At 67.9% G+C, this 20,746-nt stretch overlaps 2 protein-coding genes across 3 annotated transcripts in view; both read left to right on the forward strand.

Moving 5' to 3' along the window:
- LOC140644723 (glycogen [starch] synthase, muscle-like) overlaps window positions 1-6,361 on the forward strand; it is a 32,376-nt gene extending 26,015 nt beyond the window's left edge. The window contains exons 15-17 of the mRNA XM_072847786.1: window positions 1,280-1,443; window positions 3,883-3,963; window positions 5,672-6,361. Coding sequence (XP_072703887.1) covers window positions 1,280-1,443; window positions 3,883-3,963; window positions 5,672-6,346 — 920 coding nt within the window. The 3' untranslated portion in view covers window positions 6,347-6,361. The remainder of the gene's footprint in view (window positions 1-1,279; window positions 1,444-3,882; window positions 3,964-5,671) is intronic.
- Window positions 6,362-9,240: 2,879 nt separating this feature from the next.
- Window positions 9,241-20,285, forward strand: LOC140644701 (cathepsin D-like). 2 transcript variants are annotated; one of them, XM_072847758.1, is made up of 8 exons: window positions 9,241-9,282; window positions 9,639-9,762; window positions 11,414-11,532; window positions 12,707-12,906; window positions 15,318-15,440; window positions 17,106-17,271; window positions 17,353-17,451; window positions 20,065-20,285. In XM_072847758.1, the coding sequence occupies exons 1-8, from the start codon at window positions 9,277-9,279 to the stop codon at window positions 20,224-20,226; spliced, it is 999 nt and encodes a 332-aa protein (XP_072703859.1). In that variant the 5' UTR covers window positions 9,241-9,276; the 3' UTR covers window positions 20,227-20,285. The 2 variants fall into 2 exon arrangements, with proteins under 2 accessions (XP_072703859.1, XP_072703860.1); XM_072847759.1 differs by having other exon boundaries at window positions 17,173-17,271.
- The last annotated feature ends 461 nt before the right edge of the window (window positions 20,286-20,746 follow it).

The following is a 20,746-nucleotide window of genomic DNA, read 5'->3' on the forward strand; positions in this document are numbered from 1 at the left end:
GTCCCTGACCACCTGGGTCCCCGGGTCCCTGAGTCCCCGACTGCCTGGGTCTTTGGGTCCCCAACTACCTGGGTCCCCAGGTCCCCAGCTGTCTGGGTCCCTGGACACTGGGGTGCTCGGGTCCCTGACCGTCTGGGTCCCTGGGTCCCCGAGTCCCCGACTGCCTGGGTCCCTGGGTCCCCGACGGCCTGGGTCCCTGGGCACCAGGGTTCTTGGGTCCCTGACCATCTGGGTCCCCAACCATCTGGGTCTTTGGGTCCCAAAGTCCCCGGCTGCTTGGGTCTTTGGGTCCCCAACTACCTGGGTCCCCAAGTCCCCAGCTGCTTGGGTCTTTGGGTCCCCAACTACCTGGGTCCCTGGACACTGGGGTGCTCGGGTCCCTGACCACCTGGGTCCCCGGGTCCCTGAGTCCCCGACTGCCCGGTTCTTTGGGTCCCCAACTACCTGGGTCCCCAGGTCCCCAACTGTCTGGGTACCTGGACACTTGGGTGCTCGGGTCCCTGACCGTCTGGGTCCCTGGGTCCCCGGGTCCCCAATGGCCTGGGTCCCTGGGCACCGGGGTTCTTGGGTCCCTGACCATCTGGGTCCCCAACCATCTGGGTCCCCGGGTCCCAAAGTCCCCGACTGCCTGGGTCTTTGGGTCCCCAACTACCTGGGTCCCTGGACACTGGGGTGCTCGGGTCCCTGACCACCTGGGTCCCCGGGTCCCCAACTGCCTGGGTCCCTGGACACCGGGGTTCTCGGGTCCCTGACCACCTGGGTCCCCGGGTCCCTGAGTCCCCGACTGCCTGGGTCTTTGGGTCCCCAACTACCTGGGTCCCCAGGTCCCCAGCTGTCTGGGTCCCTGGACACTTGGGTCCTCGGGTCCCTGACCGTCTGGGTCCCTGGGTCCCCGAGTCCCCGACTGCCTGGGTCCCTGGGTCCCCGACGGCCAGGGTCCCTGGGCACCGGGGTTCTTGGGTCCCTGACCATCTGGGTCCCCGACCATCTGGGTCCCTGGGTCCCAAAGTCCCCGGCTGCTTGGGTCTTTGGGTCCCCAACTACCTGGGTCCCCAAGTCCCCAGCTGCTTGGGTCTTTGGGTCCCCAACTACCTGGGTCCCTGGACACTGGGGTGCTCGGGTCCCTGACCACCTGGGTCCCCGGGTCCCTGAGTCCCCGACTGCCCGGTTCTTTGGGTCCCCAACTACCTGGCTCCCTGGACACCGGGGTTCTTGGGTCCCTGACCATCTGGGTCCCCGGGTCCCCGGTTCCCCGGCGGCTGACGCGGTGCCGCCGCAGGGATCTACATCGTGGACCGGCGGTTCCGGGCGCCCGAGGAGTCGTGCGCGCAGCTCACCGCCTTCCTCTACGGCTTCTGCCAGCAGAGCCGGCGCCAGCGCATCGTCCAGCGCAACCGCACCGAGCGCCTCTCCGACCTCCTCGACTGGAAATACCTGGGCAGGGTGAGATGGGGGGGAGTTGGGGGGTTAGGAGGTTCCTGGGGAGTCCTAGAGGCTCTCTGGGGGTCCTGGCTGGGGTTCTGGGGGGGTCTGGGGACCTGGAGAAGACCCAGGGGGTTTGGAGAAGGTCCTCAGGGGGACCTGGAGGAGTCCAGGGGTTCTGGGGGTCCTGAGGGATGTGGGGGGTTCCTAGGGGCTCTCTGGGGTCCTGGGTGGGGTTCTGGGGGGGTCTGGAGGTCCTGGAGAAGACCCAGGGGCTTGGAGAAGGTCTTCAGGGGGACCTGGAGGAGTCCAGGGGGTTCTGGGGGGTCCTGAGGGATCTGGGGGGTCCTGGAGGGGACCCAGGGGGCTTGGAGAAGGTCCTCGGGGGACCTGGATGAGTCCAGGGGTTTTGGGGGTCCTGAGGGATGTGGGGGGTTCCTAGGGGCTCTCTGGGGGTCCTGGATGGGGTTCTGGGGGGTCTGGAGGTCCTGGAGGGGACCCAGGGGGTTTGGAGAGGGGCCTCAGGGGGACCTGGAGGAGTCCAGGGGTTCTGGAGGGTCCTGAGGGATCTGGGGGGGTCTCTAGGGGTTCCTAGGGGCTCTCTGGGGATCCTGGATGGGGTTCTGGGGGGGTCTGGAGGTCCTGGAGGGGACCCAGGGGTTTGGAGTAGGTCCTCAGGGAGATCTGGGGGCTCTCTGGGGTCCTGGAGGCAACCTGGGAGTTTTGGGGGTCCAGGAGGATCTGGGGGCTCTCTGGGGGTCCTGGAGGCAACCTGGGGGCTTGGGGAGGAGCCCGAGGGGGGTCCTTTGGGGGTCCCAAGGGGTCCTGGGGGTTTGGGGGTGTCTGCTGGGGGTCTGGGGTGTCCAGGTGGGGTTTGGGGTCCCTGGGGGTCCTAGAGAGGATCCTGGGGGTTCTGGAAGTCCTGGAGGGGACCCAGGGGACCTGGGGGGTTTGGGGGGGTCCTGGGGGATTTGGGGGTGCAGGGGTGGGGGTTGGGGGGTCCTAGGGGGTTGGGAGGCTCTCTGAGGGTCCTGGGGGTTGTGAAGGTCCTGAAGGTTTTCGGGGGCAGGGGTCCTGGAGAGGATCTGGGGGGTCCCTGGGGGTCCTGGAGAGGGGTCTCAGGGGGTTTAGGGGTCTTAGGGGCTTTTGGGGGGTCTCAGAGGGTTTTGGGGGTGCTGGGGGGTCCCTATAGAGCCTGGGGGGAGGGCAGTGGGTCCTGGGAGAGCCCTGAGGGGTCGGTCCCTGGCGAGGGTCGTTGGGGGGCTGGGGGCTCCAGGAGGGTTGGGGGTCTCTGGGGGTCCTGGAGAGGGGTCTCAGGGTGTTTTGGGAGGGTCTCTGGAGGTTTTGGGGGGTCTCAGGGTGTTTTAGGGGTGCTGGAGGGTCCCTATAGAATCTGGGGGAGGGCAGTGGGTCCTGGGGGATCTGAGGGGTCCCTGGCGAGGGTCTTTGGGGGCTGGGGGGCTCCAAGAGGGTCGGGGGGTCTCTGGGGGTCCTGGAGAGGGGTCTGAGGGGTTTTGGGGGGTCTCGGGTTTTGGGGGTCTCTAGGGGTGCTGGGGGTCCCTATAGAATCTGGGGAGGGCAGTGGGTCCTGGGGGGATCTGAGGGGCCCCTGGCGAGGGTCTTTGGGGGCTGGGGGTGTCCAGGAGGGTCGGGGGTCTCTGGGGGTCCTGGAGAGGGGTCTCAGGGTGTTTTGGGAGGGTCTCTGGAGGTTTTGGGGGGTCTCAGGGTGTTTTAGGGGTGCTGGAGGGTCCCTATAGAATCTGGGGGAGGGCAGTGGGTCCTGGGGGATCTGAGGGGCCGCTGGCGAGGGTCTTTGGGGGGCTGGGGGGTCCAGGAGGGTCGGGGGGGTCTCTGGGGGTCCTGGAGAGGGGTCTGAGGGGTTTTGGGGGGTCTCGGGGTTTTGGGGGTCTCTAGGGGTGCTGGGGGTCCCTATAGGATCTGGGGAGGGCAGCGGGTCCTGGGGGATCTGAGGGGTCCCTGGTGAGGGTCTTTGGGGGGCTGGGGGGTCCAGGAGGGTCGGGGGGTCTCTGGGGGTCTCTGGGGTCCTGGAGAGGGGTCTGAGGGGTTTTGGGGGGTCTCGGGGTTTTGGGGGTCTCTAGGGGTGCTGGGGGTCCCTATAGAATCTGGGGAGGGCAGTGGGTCCTGGGGGATCTGAGGGGCCGCTGGCGAGGGTCTTTGGGGGCTGGGGGGGTCCAGGAGGGTCGGGGGGGGTCTCTGGGGGTCCTGGAGAGGGGTCTGAGGGGGTTTTGGGGAGGTCTCGGGGTTTTGGGGGTCTCTAGGCGTGCTGGGGGGTCCCTATAGGATCTGGGGGAGGGCAGTGGGTCCTGGGGGGATCTGAGGGGCCGCTGGCGAGGGTCTTTGGGGGGCTGGGGGGGTCCAGGAGGGTCGGGGGGTCTCTGGGGGTCCTGGAGAGGGTCCTGGGAATTTGGGGTGCGCTGACCTTTGCCCCCCGCCCCCCAGTATTACACCTTCGCCCGGCGCATGGCCCTGGCCAAGGCCTTTCCCGAGAGCTTCACCTACGAACCCCCCGAGGCCGCCGCCGTGAGTCCCCCCGGGAGTTGGGGTCCCCAGCAGGGATTTGGGGGGGGCCCCGAATTCCTGGGTCCCCCCCCAAAATCTGGGTCCTCGTGAGGGATTGGGTGGGGGTCCCCCAGAACTCCTGGGTCGCCAGGATAGATTGGGGGGGGGACCCCAAACTCCTGGGTCCCCAGCAGGGATTTGGGGGGGTCCCTGAACGCCTGGGTCCCCCAAAAAATCTGGGTCCCCATGAGGGATTGGGTGGGGGTCCCCCAAATTCCTGGGTCCCCAGCAGGGATTTGGGAGGGTCCCCTGAACTCCTGGGTCCCCCCAAACATCTGGGTGCCCATGAGGGATTGGGTGGGGGTCCCCAGAACTCCTGGGTCGCCAGGATAGATTGGGGGGGGCCCCCGAACTCCTGGGTCCCCCCAAACTCCTGGGTCCCCAGGATAGGTTGGGGGGGGCCCCCGAACTCCTGGGTCCCCAGCAGGGATTTGGGGGGGTCCCCTGAACTCCTGGGTCCCCCCAAACATCTGGGTGCCCATGAGGGATTGGGTGGGGGTCCCCAGAACTCCTGGGTCCCCAGGATAGATTGGGGGGGGCCCCCGAACTCCTGGGTCCCCCCCCAAAATCTGGGTCCTCGTGAGGGATTGGGTGGGGGTCCCCCAAACTCCTGGGTCCCCGGGATACATTGAGGGGCCCCCTGAACTCTTGGGTCCCCAGCAGGGATTTGGGGGATCCCCTGAACTCCTGGGCCCCCACGATAGATTTGGGGGGGGCCCCCGATCTCCTGGGTCCCCCCCAAAAATCTGGGTCCCCATGAGGGATTGGGTGGGGGTCCCCCAAATTCCTGGGTCCCCAGCAGGGATTTGGGGGGGTCCCCCGATCTCCTGAGTCCCCCCAAAAATCTGGGTCCTCATGAGGGATTGGGTGGGGGTCCCCCAGAACTCCTGGGTCGCCAGGATAGATTGGGGGGGGGACCCCGAACTCCTGGGTCCCCAGCAGGGATTTGGGGGGGTCCCCTGAACTCCTGGGTCCCCCCAAACATCTGGGTGCCCATGAGGGATTGGGTGGGGGTCCCCCAAATTCCTGGGTCCCCAGGATAGATTGGGGGGGGCCCCCGAACTCCTGGGTCCCCCCAAACTCCTGGGTCCCCAGGATAGGTTGGGGGGGGGCCCCGAACTCCTGGGTCCCCAGCAGGGATTTGGGGGGGTCCCCTGAACTCCTGGGTCCCCCCAAACATCTGGGTGCCCATGAGGGATTGGGTGGGGGTCCCCCAAACATCTGGGTCCCCAGCAGGGATTTGGGGGGGGTCCCCTGAACTCCTGGGTCCCCCCAAACTCCTGGGCCCCCACGATAGATTGGGGGGGGCCCCCGAACTCCTGGGTCCCCCCCAAACATCTGGGTGCCCATGAGGGATTGGGTGGGGGTCCCCCAGAACTCCTGGGTCCCCAGGATAGATTGGGGGGGGGACCCCAAACTCCTGGGTCCCCCCAAACTCCTGGGCCCCCACAATAGATTGGGGGGGCCCCCGAACTCCTGGGTCCCCAGCAGGGATTTGGGGGGGGTCCCCTGAACTCCTGGGTGCCCATGAGGGATTGGGTGGGGGTCCCCCAAATTCCTGGGTCCCCACGATAGATCGGGGGGGGCAGACACCTGGCTTCCCATGAAGGATTTTGGGGGCAAGCCCAGATGCCTGGGTCCCCCCAAATTCTTGGGTGTCTCCCCCCAGGGTTTTCGCTACCCCGCCCGGCCTCGGTGCCCCCCTCGCCCGCCCTCTCCCGCCTCTCCAGCCCCCGGCACAGCGACGAAGAGGACGAGCGCTACGACGAGGAAGAGGAGGCCGCCAAAGACCGAGCCAACATCCGCCGCCCCCCCAGCCCCCCGGCCTCCCCACCGCCCCCACCAGGAACTGAGCCCCACGGCGCGCGTGGGGCGCCCCACGGCAAGTGTGGGGCACCCCACGGTGGCTCCTTTCCCGCCCCACGGTGCAAATGGAGGGGGGGACACACACACACTCCCCGTGGGGAGGGCCGGGGGGTGTTTGGGGGGGGGGCATTATGGGGCGCCCCACAGCACTGCCCCCCCCTCCTCCCAGCCCCACAGCGCTTGCTCAGGCTCAGCCCCACAGAACTTGGGGGCGGGGGAGGGGGCTATGGGGCGCCCCACATCCCCCCCCTCCCCACAGCTCAGCCCCACTTCACTCCACAGTGCCTGGGCTCAGCCCCACAGCAAAGAGGGGGGGGGAGCCATGGGGCACCCCCCATCTTCCCTCACCACAAAAAGGGGGAGCTATGGGGCAGCCCCACATCAGTCTGCCCCCCCACACACACACTTCGCCCCCCAAGTGTGGGTCTGGGGGGGGCCCTGCATCCGTCCGTGTCCCCCCCGGCGCAGCGGACAATAAAGGTGCTTCACAGCCCCCGGACGCGTGGGTCCGTGGGGGGGGAGAAATTGGGGGGGGAGGCGGTTTTAGGGGTGTCCCCCCCGTGTGGGGCGGTTTTGGGGTCCCCCATAACGGGTTGGTTTTGCCCCCACCCCCCAGTGTGGGCAGTTTCGGGGCCCCCTGCGACGCGGGGTGGGGGGGTGGTTTCAGACCCCCCCCCCAATTTTGGGGTGGTTTTGGGGCCACCCCAGCATGGGCAGTTGTGGGGTTCCCCCCACATTTGGGGGCTCCCCGGGGCGGTTTCAAGCCCTCCCCCTAGCATGGGCGGTTTCAGAGGCCCCCACTTATGGGGTGGTTTTCAGCCCCCCACTTATGGGTCGGTTTCAGGCCCCCCCAGTTATGGGGCGGTTTCCAGCCCCCCATTTATAGGGCGGTTTTGAGCCCCCGCCCCCCGGATGTGGGGGCGGTTTTGAGGCCCTCCACTTATGGGGCAGTTTCCAGCCCCCCACTTATGAGGTGGTTTCAGGGCCACCCACTTATGGGGTGGTTTTGAGGCCCCCAATTATGGGGCGGTTTTTGCCCCCCCCCCGCCCCGGATGTGGGGGAGGTTTCGAGGCCCCCCACTTATGGGGCGGTTTCGGGGCCACCCACTTATGGGGCGGTTTCCAGCCCCCCACTTATGGGGCGGTTTCAGGGCCACCCCCCCATGGGGCGGTTTCCAGCCCCCCCCCCCAATTACCGGGCAGTTTCAAGGCCCCCACTTATGGGGCGGTTTCTGGGCCACCCACTTATGGGGTGGTTTCGAGGCCCCCAATTATGGGGCGGTTTCCAGCCCCCCCGGATGTGGGGGCGGTTTCCAGGCTCCCCCCCCCCCCGCAGCGGGTCGCGCCCCTGAGTCACCCCCGCCCCCACGTGGCCTCCCAATGGGCAGGGCTTCCCGATGGAGGGGCGGGGCAGGGAGGGGCGTGACTCTCGAGGTGGGGGCGTGGCCCTCGGGGGGCGTGGCCCTCGGGGGGTTCCCCGCGCGCGCGGGGCGGGGGGCAGAGCGGCCATGGGGGTGGCGGGGTCGGGGGTCTCCTGCTGCTGGTGGCCGGTGCCGGAGCGGTGCTGCGGTGAGTGGGGGAGGGGCGGGGGGAGGGGCAGGGGTCGTCATCCATCATCCCCCACCCACCCCCAGGGATGCCTGGGTCCCGAGGGGGGAGGGAAGGGGGCACCGAGGTGCTGGGGGGAGGGGAGGAGGGTCCCGGGGGGGAGGGTCTCGCGGAGGGGGAGGGGGGTCAGGACTCCTGGGTAACCCCGGGTGGGGATGGGGGAGGGGGCTCCCCGGATGTCTGGGTGTCCCCGGGGGAGGGGCAGGGGGTTCCCAGGGAGGAGGGGGTCTAGTGGGGAGAGGGGGAGGGGCTCAGGACGCCTGGGTCCCCCCGGTGGGGGAGGGGGTGGGGGGCACCCAGCTGCTGGGGTCCCCCTGGGGGGAGGGGCAGGGAGTTCCCAGGACGACGCGGGGGGGGGCACCCGGGCGCTTGGGTCACCCCGCGGGGAGGGGTGGTGGGGGACCCAGGGGCTGGGGTCCCCGGGGGAGGGGCAGGGGTTCCCGGGGGAGGGGTCTGGTGGGGGAGGGGGGGTCTCAGGACTCCTGGGTCCCTCCGGGTGGGGATGGGGTGGAACACACCCAGGTGCTGGGGTCTCCCCGGATGGGGAGGGGCAAGGGGTTCCCGGGAGGAGGAGTCTGGTGGGGGAGGGGGAGGGGGTCTGAGGTCTCCCGGGTCCCCCCCGGGGGGGATGGGGTGGGGTGGGGCTCCCCGGCCGCCTGGGTGTCCCCGGGCGGGGCCCGGCAGGGGCGGGAGCCGGTCGGACCCGCTCAGCACCGGCCCCACCCGGGGGTGTGACCCCATGCGTGACCTCTGACCCCTATAGTGACCCCACCCCACCCCACCCCCGCGTGACCCCCAGGCCTTGGGGTCTCTCATTACCCCTCCCCCACCTCGTTACCCCCCAGGGGCGGGGCCTGGAGACCACTAATTAACCTCATTAACCTCATTAACCTGTTGGGCCCCCCATGCCCCCCGGATCTCATTAACCCCATTAGCCCAGCTTCGTTAGCCTCGTTAGTGCCCAGGGGACCTCTGCGGCCTGGGCACCCCCCCCCCCATTAACCTCATTAACCTCTCATTAACCTCATTAACCTCTCATTAACCTCATTAACCTCATCCCCCCAAGGAGACCCTGGTCGTGCCCCCCCCTGCCCCCCAGTCCAGTGGCATCCCCTCAGCGGCCTCATTAAGCTCATTAACCCCTCATTAAGCTCATTAACCCCTCATTAAGCTCTCGTTGGGCTCATTAAGCTCATTAACCCCTCATTAAGCTCATTAACCCCTCATTAAGCTCATTAACCTGCTCACCCCCCCCCCCCAGGAGACCCCTGGGTCCCCCCCCCCAATCCAGTGGCATCCCCTCATCGGCTTCATTAACTGCATTAACCTCATTAAGCTCATTAAGCTCTCGTTAAGCTCGTTAAGCTCATTTATCCTTCATTAAGCTCATTAACCTGCTCATCCCCCCCCCAGGGAGACCCCTGGTCCCCTCCCCCCAATCCGGTGGCATCCCCCCATTGGCCTCATTAACCTCATTAACCTCATTAACCTCATTAACCTCATTAAGCTCATTAACCTCATTAACCTCATTAGGCTCATTAAGCTCTGGGGTCCCTCAGCAGTGGGGCCCAAGGGTGCCCCCCCCCGCAGGGGGTCCGGCTTTTTGGGGACCCCCCCCCGTCCCCCTGCCCCCGCCCTCGTTACCCCTCATTAACCCCCCCGTCCCCTCCCCTCCCCCCCCCCGCAGCGTCCCCCTGGAGCGGGGTCCCTGGGTGCCCCCCAAGTTTTGGGGGGCTGGGGGACCCCGGAGCCGGAGCGGGGAGGGGCGGCCGCCGCCGCCCCACGCGCCTCCACAACTACATGGACGTGAGTGGGGAGGGGCTGGGGACCCCAGCCTGGGGATGGGGGGGGTGTGACACTCCCTGGGGACAGGGGGGTGACACTGGGGGGGTGTCCCCCCCCCAGGCCCAGCACTATGGGCCCATCTCCGTGGGGACACACGGGTGACAGCCCCTGGGGTCATGGGGACATGGGGGTCACGGTCCCGGGGGGAGGGTCCCCGGGGCCATGGGGACACGGGGTGACAGTCCCTGGGGACACGGGGGGGGATCCCCAGGGCCATGGGGACACGGCGGTGACAGTCCTTGGGGTCATTGTGGGGGAGGGGGTGTCCCCGGGGGCCGTGGGGACAGGGGGGTGACACTGTGGGGGTGTCCCCCCAGGCCCAGTACTACGGGACCATCTCCCTGGGGACCCCCCCCCAGCCCTTCCGCGTCATCTTCGACACCGGCTCCGCCGACCTCTGGGTGCCCTCGGCCCGCTGCTGCCTGCTCTACCTGGCCTGCTGTGAGGGGCGGGGCCTGGGGGGCAGGGTCTGGGCAAAGGGCGGGGTCTGGGGGAGAGGGAGGAGCCTCAACCTGCTGCTGCCTGCTCTACCTGGCCTGCTGTGAGGGGCGGGGCCTGGGGGGCGGGGCCTCGGGGGCAGGGCCTCGGGGGCAGGGCCTGGGCAAAGGGGCGGGGTCTGGGGGAGAGGGAGGAGCCTCAACCTGCTGCTGCCTGCTCTTACCTGGCCTGGCTGTGAGGGGCGGGGCCTCGAGGGGGTGGGGCCTCGGGGGGCAGGGCTTCGGGGGCAGGGCCTGGGCAAAGGGGCGGGGTCTGGGGGAGAGGGAGGAGCCTCAGCCTGCTGCTGCCTGCTCTACCTGGCCTGCTGTGAGGGCGGGGCCTGGGGGGCAGGGCCTCGGGGGCGGGGTCTGGGCAAAGGGGCGGGGTCTGGGGGGAGAGGGAGGAGCCTCAGCCTGCTGCTGCCTGCTCTACCTGGCCTGCTGTGAGGGGCGGGGCCTCGGGGGGCGGGGCCTGGGCAAAGGGGCGGGGTCTGGGGGAGAGGGAGGAGCCTCAGCCTGCTGCTGCCTGCTCTACCTGGCCTGCTGTGAGGGCGGGGCCTGGGGGGTGGGGCCTCGGGGGTGGGGTCTGGGCAAAGGGGCGGGGTCTGGGGGAGAGGGAGGAGCCTCAGCCTGCTGCTGCCTGCTCTACCTGGCCTGGCTGTGAGGGCGGGGCCTCGGGGGCGGGGCCTGGGCAAAGGGGCGGGGTCTGGGGGAGAGGGAGGAGCCTCAGCCTGCTGCTGCCTGCTCTACCTGGCCTGCTGTGAGGGCGGGGCCTGGGGGGCGGGGCCTCGGGGCGGGGTCTGGGCAAAGGGGCGGGGTCTGGGGAGAGGGAGGAGCCTCAACCTGCTGCTGCCTGCTCTACCTGGCCTGCTGTGAGGGCAGGGCCTGGGGGCGGGGCCTCGGGGGGCAGGGTCTGGGCAAAGGGGCGGGGTCTGGGGAGAGGGAGGAGCCTCAACCTGCTGCTGCCTGCTCTTACCTGGCCTGGCTGTGAGGGGCGGGGCCCCGAGGGGGGTGGGGCCTCGGGGGTGGGGCCTGGGCAAAGGGGCGGGGTCTGGGGGAGTGGGAAGAGCCTCAACCTGCTGCTGCCTGCTCTACCTGGCCTGGCTGTGAGGGGCGGGGCCTCGAGGGGGGTGTGGCTTCGGGGGCGGGGCCTCGGGGGGGGGGCCTGGGCAAAGGGGCAGGGTCTGGGGAGAGGGAGGAGCCTCAACCTGCTGCTGCCTGCTCTTACCTGGCCTGGCTGTGAGGGGCGGGGTTTGATAGAAGGGGCGGGGTCTGGGGGGGAGGGGCAGGAGCCTCAGCTCTCTGCTGCCTGCTCTTACCTGGCCTGGCTCTAAGGGGCAGGGTCTGAGTGGAGGGGGCGGGGCCAGGGAGGAGCTTCCGCTTTCTGCTGCCTGCTCTTCCCTGGCCTGGCTGTGAGGGGGCGGGGCTTGGCTGAGTGGAGGGGCGGGGCCTGCGCGGAGGGGGCGGGGCCAGGCAGGAGCCTTCCCCCACCGCCACCTGCTGCCACCCGGCCTGGCTGCGAGGGGCGGGGCCTGGGCGGAGGGGCGGGCGTGTCCGGGCGGAGGAGGCGGGGCCATGCCGTGCCCCCTCCCCCCTCGCTCTCCCCTCCCCCCCAGGGCTGCACCCCCACTACCAGCCCGCGCTCTCCTGCACCCACCGCCCCAACGGCTCGGCCTTCGCCATCACCTACGGCAGCGGCAGCCTGAGGGGCTTCCTCAGCCAGGACACCCTCACGGTGGGGGCGGGGCGGGGGGCGGGGCTCCCCTCCACACCCATGGGTGGGGCCGGGGTGGGGGCAGGGCTCCCTTCCACACCCATGGGTGGGGGGTATCGGGGGTCCCGGGTGCCCCGGACGCTCAATTTCCCTGAAGGCCTGGGTCCCCCCCCCAGATGCCTGGGTGCTGGGGTGGGGGGTCCCGGGGCTGGGTGTCACCTGGGTCCCACGGGTGGGGGGTATCGAGGGTCCATGGGTGTCCCCCAGATGCCTGGGTGCTGGGGTGGGGGTCCCGGGGCTGGGTGTCACCTGGGTCCCCCACATGTTGGGGTCCCCCCCGGATGCCTGGGGCCCCCCTGACCCCCCCCTCCTCGACACCTGGGTGCTGGGGTGGGGGGGTCCCGGGGCTGGGTGTCACCTGGGTCCCATGGGTGGGGGGTATCGAGGGTCCTGGGTCCCCCCAGATGCCTGGGTGCTGGGGTGGGGGGGTCCCGGGGCTGGGTGTCACCTGGGTCCCATGGGTGGGGGGGTATCATGGGTCCATGGGTGTCACCCAGACGCCTGGGTGCTGGGGTGGGGGTATTTGGGGTGGGGGTTCCGGGGCTGGGTGTCACCTGGGTCCCACGGGTGGGGGGTATTGAGGGTCCTGGGTCCCCCCAGATGCCTGGGTGCTGGGGTGGGGGTCCCGGGGCTGGGTGTCACCTGGGTCCCATGGGTGGGGGTATCGAGGGTCCTGGGTCCCCCCCCAGATGCCTGGGTGCTGGGGTGGGGGGGTCCCGGGGCTGGGTGTCACCTGGGTCCCACGGGTGGGGGGTACTGAGGGTCCTGGGTCCCCCCCAGACGCCTGGGTGCTGGGGTGGGGGGTATTTGGGGTGGGGGGTCCCGGGGCTGGGTGTCACCTGGGTCCCATGGGAGGGGGGGTATCGAGGGTCCTGGGTCCCCCCCAGATGCCTGGGTGCTGGGGTGGGGGGGTCCCGGGGCTGGGTGTCACCTGGGTCCCATGGGTGGGGGTATCATGGGTCCATGGGTGTCACCCAGACGCCTGGGTGCTGGGGTGGGGGGTATTTGGGGTGGGGGGTCCCGGGGCTGGGTGTCACCTGGGTCCCACGGGTGGGGGGTATTGAGGGTCCATGGGTGTCACCCGGACGCCCGGTTCCCCGGGTGTCACCCACCCGTCGCCGTGTCCCCCCCCAAGGTGTCGAACGTGTCGGTGCCGGAGCAGACCTTCGCCGAGGCGGTGGCCCTGCCGGGCCTGGCCTTCGCGGCCGCCCGCTTCGACGGGGTGCTGGGCCTGGCCTTCCCCGCCGCCGCCGCCGGCCCCGCCCAGCCCGTCTTCGACAACATGATGAGCCGGGGGCTCTTCCGCCACAACGTCTTCTCCTTCTGCCTCCGCAGGTAGGGACGGGCCCCGCCGGGGACCCCCGACCGCACCCCAACTACCCCCCCGCTACACCCCGAGTCCTCCCCAGCTACCCCCCAACCACAGCTCACGGATCCCCCAACTACCCCCCCGCTACACCCCAAGTACCCCCCAAATACCCCACAATTACACCCCAAGTACCCCCCAAATACCCCACAACTACACCCCAAGTACCCCCGAACTACAGCCCAACCAGACCCCAAGTACCCCCACATACCCTGCAACTACACCCCAACTACCCCCTAACTACACCCCAACCAGACCCCAAGGATCCCCCAACTACCCCAAGTACCCCCAAATACCCTGCAACTACACCCCAACTACACCCCAACCAGACCCCAAGTACCCCCACATACCCTGCAACTACACCCCAACTACCCCTAACTACACCCCAACCAGACCCTAGAGTACCCCCACATACCCTGCAACTACACCCCAACTACCCCCTAACTACACCCCAACTACCCTCACAATTACCTCCCAAGTATCCCCTAAGTACACCCCAACCATACCCCAACTACCCCCAACTACCCCCACTACACCCCAAGTACCCCCAAATACCCCCAACTACACCCCAACTACCGCCTAACTACATCCCAACTACCCCCACAATTACCCCCAAGTATCCCTAACTACACCCCAACCATACGCCAAGGATCCCCCAGCTACCCCCAAGTCCCCCAAATACCCCACAACTACACCCCAAGTACTCCTCAGCTACACCCCAACCAGACCTCAAGTACCCCCACATACCCTGCAACTACACCCCAACTACCCCTAACTACACCCCAACTACCCTCACAATTACCCCCAAGTAACCCCTAAGTACACCCCAACCATACCCCAACTACCCCCAACTACCCCCAACTACACCCCAACTACCGCCTAACTACATCCCAACTACCCCACAATTACCCCCAGGTATCCCCTAACTACACCCCAACCATACGCCAAGGATCCCCCAGCTACCCCCAAGTCCCCCAAATACCCCGCAACTACACCCCAAGTGCTCCTCAACTACACCCCAGCCATACCCCAAGGATCCCCCAACTACCCCCCACTACACCCCAAGTACCCCCAACTACCCCCCAACTACACCCCAACCAGACCCCAAGTACCCCCACATACCCTGCAACTACACCCCAACTACCCCTAACTACACCCCAACTACCCCCACAAGTACCCCCAAGTATCCCCTAACTACACCCCAACCATACCCCAACTACCCCAACTACCCCCCAACTACCCCCCACTACACCCCAAGTACCCCCAAATACCCCCAACTACACCCAAACTACTCCCTAACTACATCCTAACTACCCCACAATTACTCGCAAATATCCCCCAACTACACCCCAACCAGACCCCAAGGATCCCCAGCTACCCCCAAGTCCCCCAACTACCCCACAACTACACCCCAACTACCCCTAACTACACCCCAACTACCCCCACATTTACCCCCAAGTACCCCCAACTACACCCCAACCAGACCCCAAGGATCCCCCAACTACCCCCACACCTCAGGTACCCCCAAATACCCCTAACACCACCCCAACTACACCCCAACTACCCCCCAAACACCCCACCTACCCCTGACAGCACCCCACCTACCCCGAGTACCCCCAACTACCCCTGAGTACCCCAACTACCCCCAAGTACCCCTGAGTACCCCCAACTAGTACCCCCAACTACCCCCGAGTACCCCTGAGTACCCCCAACTACCCTGAGTACCCCCAACTACCCCAAGTCCCCCCAACTACCCCCAAGTACCCCCAACCACCCCCAACTACCCCTGAGTACCCCCAACTACCCCCAAATACCCCTGAGTACCCCCAAGTACCCCCCAACCACCCCCAACTGGGACCCTCCTGGGACCCCCAAATCCACCCGGGACCCCTCTTGGGACCCCCAAATCCCACCTGGGCCCCCAAACACCCCATGGGACCCCTCTGGGACCTCCCAAACACCCCCTGGGACCCCAGGGACCCCAAATCCCCAAGACGCCCCTTGGGACCCTCCAAACACCCCCTGGGCCCCCCAGATCTCCCCTGGGACCCCCAGATCCCCCGGGGCACCCCGGGACCCCAAATCCCCCAAGACGCCCCTTGGGACCCTCCAAACACCCCTGGGCCCCCAGATCTCCCTGGGACCCCAGATCCCCCCGGGGCACCCCCGGGACCCCAAATCCCCAAGACGCCCCTTGGGACCCTCCAAACACCCCTGGGCCCCCAGATCTCCCTGGGACCCCAGATCCCCCCGGGGCATCCCTGGGACCCCAAATCCCACCTGGGCCCCCCAAACACCTCCCTGGGACCCCAAATCCCCCGGGACCCCAAACCCCCGCCCTCCGGCCTCCCCTGGCCCCCAGCCTGACTGTGGGGCGCAGTGGGGCGGCGGAGGGCGACGGGGGGGGGCTGCTCTTGGGGGGCATCGACGAGGCGCAGTTCGAGGGACCCCTCCGCTACATCCCCGTCTCCCGCCGCAGCTACTGGCAGCTGCACATGGAGAGGTCAGAGCCCCCAAACCCCCCGGGACCCCAATCTCCCCTGAACCCCCCCCCACTCCTCCCAGACCCCCTGAGCCCCCAAATCCCCCTGGATCCCCCAACCCCTCCCCGATCCCTCTGAGCCCCCAAACTTCCCTGGATGCCCCCAACCCCCCAAATCCTCCCTGACCCCCCCAATCCTCCCTGGAACCCCCAAATCCTCCCTGACCCCCCAGCCTTGCCCTGGACCCCTGAGCCCCCAGATCCCCCAATCTCCCTGATCCCCCTGGACCCCCTGGACTCCCCAAAATTTCCCAGATCTGCCCAATTTTGGGGATCTGGACCCAAACTGCCCCCAACCCCTCTAACTGCCCCATGGGCCCCCAACTGCCTCACGGGACCCCTAACCACCCCCAACCCCTCTAACTGCCCCACGGGTCCCCCAACTGCCTCACGGGACCCCTAACTGCCCCCAACCCCTCTAACTACCCCATGGGACCCCCAACTGCCCCACGGGACCCCTAACCGCCCCCCAACCCCTCTAACTGCCCCCCCAGCCCTATAACTCCCCCATAGGACCCCCAACTGCCCCATGGGACCCCTAACTGCCCCCAACCCCTCTAATTGCCCCATGGGCCTCCCAACTGCCCCACGGAACCCCTAACCGCCCCCAACCCCTCTAACTGCCCCCCAGCCCTATAACTCCCCCACGGGACCCTAACTGCCCCATGGGACCCCTAACTGCCCCCCAACCCCTAACTGCCCCCAACCCCTCTAATTGCCCCCCAGCCCTATAACTCCCCCAAAGGACCCCCAACTGCCCCATGGGACCCCTAAGTGCCCCCCAACCCCTCTAATTGCCCCCCAGCCCTATAACTCCCCCAAAGGACCCCCAACTGCCCCATGGGACCCCTAAGTGCCCCCAACCCCTCTAATTGCCCCATGGGCCCCCAACTGCCCCACGGGACCCCTACCTGCCCCCAACCCCTCTAACTGCCCCCCAGCCCTATAACTCCCCCACGAGTCCCCCAGCTGCCCCGTGAGCCCCCAACTGCCCCACGGGACCCCTAACCGCCCCCCAACCCCTCTAACTGCCCCCCAGCCCTATAACTCCCCCATAGGACCCCCAACAGCCCCATGGGACCCCTAAGTGCCCCCCAACCTCTCTAACTGCCCCATGGGCCCCCAACTGCCCCACGGGACCCCTAACCACCCCCAACCCCTCTAACTGCCCCCAGCCCTATAACTCCCCCACAAGCCCCCAGCTGCCCTGTGAGCCCCCAACTGCCCCACGGGACCCCTACCTGCCCCCAACCCCTCTAACTGCCCCCCAGCCCTATAACTCCCCCATAGGACCCCCAACAGCCCCATGGGACCCCTAAGTGCCCCCAACCTCTCTAACTGCCCCATGGGCCCCCAACTGCCCCACGGGACCCCTAACCACCCCCAACCCCTCTAACTGCCCCCCCCCAGCCCTATAACTCCCCACAAGCCCCCAGCTGCCCCGTGAGCCCCCAACTGCCCCACAGGACCCCTACCTGCCCCCAACCCCTCTAACCGCCCCCCAGCCCTATAACTCCCCCACAAGCCCCCAGCTGCCCCGTGAGCCCCCAACTGCCCCACAGGACCCCTAACCGCCCCTCAACCCCCCCCCCCAACCACCTCCCCCCTCCCACCCACCCCCCGCAGGGTGTCGGTGGGGACCCCGGGGAGCGCGGGGTGCCGTGACCCCCCCCTGTGCCGGGGGGGCTGCCAGGCCATCGTGGACACGGGGACGTCCCTCGTCACCGGCCCCAGCGAGGAGGTGGCCGCCCTGCAGCGCGCGCTGGGGGGCACCCGCGCGGCGGGGGGGCAGGTAGGGACCCCTTTATTATTTTTTTTTTTTGGGGGGGACACAGCCAGGGGCCGGGTGCTGACCCCCGCCCCTGCCCCCCAGTACCTGGTGGACTGCGGCCGCGTCCCCTCCCTGCCCAACGTCACCTTCGTGCTGGGGGGACACGAGTTCAGCCTCGGCCCCCAGCACTACGTGCTGCAGGTGGGAGCCCTGTCCCCCTGTCCCCTCCTGTCACCTCCCTGTCCCCCCGTCACCTCCTGTCACCTCCTGTCACCTCCTGTCACCTCTCTGTCCCCCCTGTCACCTCCTGTCACCTCCTGTCACCCCTGTCCCCCTGTCCCCTCCTGTCACCCCTCTGTCCCCCCGTCACCTCCTGTCACCTCCTGTCACCCCTCTGTCCCCCCTGTCCCCCCTGTCCCCCTGTCCCCTCCTGTCACCTCCTGTCACCTCCTGTCCCCCTGTCCCCCTGTCCCCCTGTCCCCTCCTGTCACCTCCCTGTCCCCCCTGCCCCCCCGTCCCCCTGTCCCCTCTTGCCACCTCCTGTCACCTCCTGTCCCCCCTGCCCCCTGTCACCTCCTGTCACCCCTGTCACCTCCTGTCACCTCCTGTCACCCCTCTGTCCCCCCTGTCCCCCCTGTCCCCCCTGTCCCCTCCTGCCACCTCCTGTCACCTCCTGTCACCTCCCTGTCCCCCTCTCCCCCCTGTCCCCTCCTGTCACCCCTCTGTCCCCCCTGTCACCTCTCTGTCACCTCCTGTCACCTCCTGTCCCCCTGTCCCCCCTCTCCCCCTGTCACCTCCCTGTCCCCCTCTGTCACCTCATGTCCCCCTGTCACCCCATCACCTTCTGTCACCTCCTGTCACCTCCCTGTCCCTCCTGTCACCTTCTGTCACCTCCTGTCACCCTCTGTCACCCTCTGTCACCTCATGTCCCCCTGCCACCTCCTGTCACCTCCTGTAACCTCTCTGTCACCTTCTGTCACCTCCCTGTCCCCCCTGTGACTTCCTGTCACCTCACGTCCCCCTGTCACCCCGTCACCCCCCGTCACCTCATGTCACCTCCTGTCACCCCTGTCACCTCTCTGTCACCTCTCTGTCACCCCCCTGTCACCTCCCATCACCCCATCACCCTCTGTCACCTCCACCTCCCTGTCCCCCCATCACCTCCTGTCACCTTCTGTCACCTCATGTCCCCCTGTCACCCCATCACCTCCTGTCACCTCCTGTCACCCCGTCACCTCTCTGTCACCTCTCTGTCACCCCTGTCACCTTCTGTCACCTCCTGCCACCTCCTGTCACCCCCTGTCACCTCATGCCCCCGTCACCCCCTGTCACCTTCTGTCACCCCCGTCACCTCTTGTCACCCCCTGTCACCTTCTGTCACCTTCTGTCACCCCTGTCACCTCTTGTCACCCCTGTCACCTTCTGTCACCTTCTGTCACCCCCTGTCACCTCTTGTCACCCCCTGTCACCTTCTGTCACCCCTGTCATCTTCTGTCATCTCATGTCCCCCTGTCACCTCCCTGCCACCCCTATCACCTCATGTCCCCCGTCAGCCCCTGTCACCCCTGTCACCTTCTGTCACCTTCTGTCACCTCCTGTCACCCCCTCACCCCATCATCCCCCGTCACCCCCATCACCCCTGTCACCTCCTGTCACCCCCTGTCCCCCGTGTCCTCACGTGTCCCCCCATCCCCCTCGTCACCCCGTGTCACCCTCTGTCCCCTCATGTCCCCTCTGTGTCCCTTCATGTCCCCCATCACCCTGTGTCACCCCATGTCCCCACATGTCCCCCGCCACCCCTGTGCCCCAATGTTCCCTGTGTCCCCTCATGTCCCCCGTGTCACCCCCGTCTCCCCTGTCCCCCATGTCACCCTGTGTCCCCTCGTGTCCCCCCATGTCACCTCATGTCCCCTCGTGTCACCTCATGTCCCCCGTCCCTGCTGTCCCCAGCGATGTCCCATGTCCCCAACAGCAGCCACGTCCCCACCCCATGTCCCCATGTCCCCATGCATGTCCCCGTCCCCGTCTGTGTCCCCTGTCCCCTCCCTGTCCTGGGTCCCCATCCATGTCCTCGTGTCCCTGTCCCCATCCCTGTCCCTGTCCCTTGTCCCCATGTCCCCACCCCATCCCTGTCCATGTCCCCATCTCCTCATCCCTGTCCCCACGTCTCTGTCCCCATGTCCCCATCCCTGTCCCTGTCCCCACCCCTGTCCCCATGTCCCCACGTCCCCATGTCCCCATTCCTGTTCCCCGTCCCATGTCCCCATCTCCACCCTGTCCCCATGTCCCCATCCCTGGCCCTGGCCCTTGTCCCCCTGTCCCTGGTCCCCACGTCCCCATGTCCTCATCCCTGTCCATGTCCCCATCCCTGGCCCTGGCCCTTGTCCCCACGTCCCCATCCATGTCCCCCTGTCCTCGTCCCCATGACCCATCCCCGTCCCTGTCCCCATGTCCCCATCCCCATCTCCTCATCCGTGTCCCCATCCATGTCCCCATGTCCCCATCCCCCTGTCCCCGTCCCCATCCCTGTCCCCATGCCCCCATCTCTGTCCCCATCTCCTCATCCCTGTCCCCCTGTCCCTGTCCCCACGTCCCCATCCCCGTGTCCCCATCCCTGTCCCCATCCCTGTCCCCACGTCCCTGTCCCCACGTCCCCATCCCTGTCCCCATCCCTGTCCCCACCCCTGTCCCCATCCCTGTCCCCACGCCCCCATCCCTGTCCCCATCTCCTCATCCCTGTCCCCATGTCCCTGTCCCCACGTCCCCATCCCTGTGTCCCCATCCCCGTGTCCCCATCCCTGTCCCCGTCCCCAGGTGTCCCAGTGGGGGTCCCCCACCTGCGTCATCGGCTTCATGGCGCTCGACGTCCCCCCCCCCACGGGTCCCCTCTGGATCCTTGGGGACGTTTTCCTCACCCGCTATTACGCCGTCTTCGACCGCGACCGCAACTGCGTCGGGCTGGCACCCAGCAAGTGACACCCCGGGGACCCGCGGGGACCCCCCGGCCGCCTGGGTCCCCTGAGGGACCCCCCGGGGACCCCAGCCCCCCCCGGGGTCCCCTTTTGGGGGGGGGCTCCAATAAAGATGCTGGTTCGGGGGCTTCTGGTCCCGGCTGCTCCCTGGGGTGGGGACCCCAAGAGGCTGTGACACCCCTGGGGCTACGCCTCCCAGTGCCTCCCAGTGCCTCCCAGTGCTCCCAGTGCCTCCCAATGCTCCCAGTGCCTCCCAGTGCCTCCCAGTAGCCCCCAGACCCCTTCCAGTAGCCCCCACCCCCTTTGACTTGTCCCTCCCGGTGCCCCCAGCAACCTTCAGTGTCCCCTGCTTCCTCCCAGTAGCCCTCCGGTATCTCCCAGTGCTCCCAGTATCTCCCAGTAGCCCCCAGTACCTCCCAGTAGCCCCCAGACCCCTTCCAGTAGCCCCCACCCCCCTTTGACTTGTCCCTCCCGGTGCCCCCCAGCAACCTTCAGTGTCCCCTGCTTCCTCCCAGTAGCCCTCC

Source organism: Ciconia boyciana, chromosome 28 (assembly GCF_034638445.1).
Source record: "Ciconia boyciana chromosome 28, ASM3463844v1, whole genome shotgun sequence".
NCBI lineage: Eukaryota > Metazoa > Chordata > Aves > Ciconiiformes > Ciconiidae > Ciconia > Ciconia boyciana.

What these genes read in the sequence shown, in the direction of transcription:
- LOC140644701 (XM_072847758.1), top strand. An exon ending in TCAGCCAGGACACCCTCACG is followed by an intron (nt 11,533 to 12,706) that starts GTGGGGGCGGGG and finishes TCCCCCCCCAAG; the next exon opens with GTGTCGAACGTGTCGGTGCC. An exon ending in TGGCAGCTGCACATGGAGAG is followed by an intron (nt 15,441 to 17,105) that starts GTCAGAGCCCCC and finishes CACCCCCCGCAG; the next exon opens with GGTGTCGGTGGGGACCCCGG.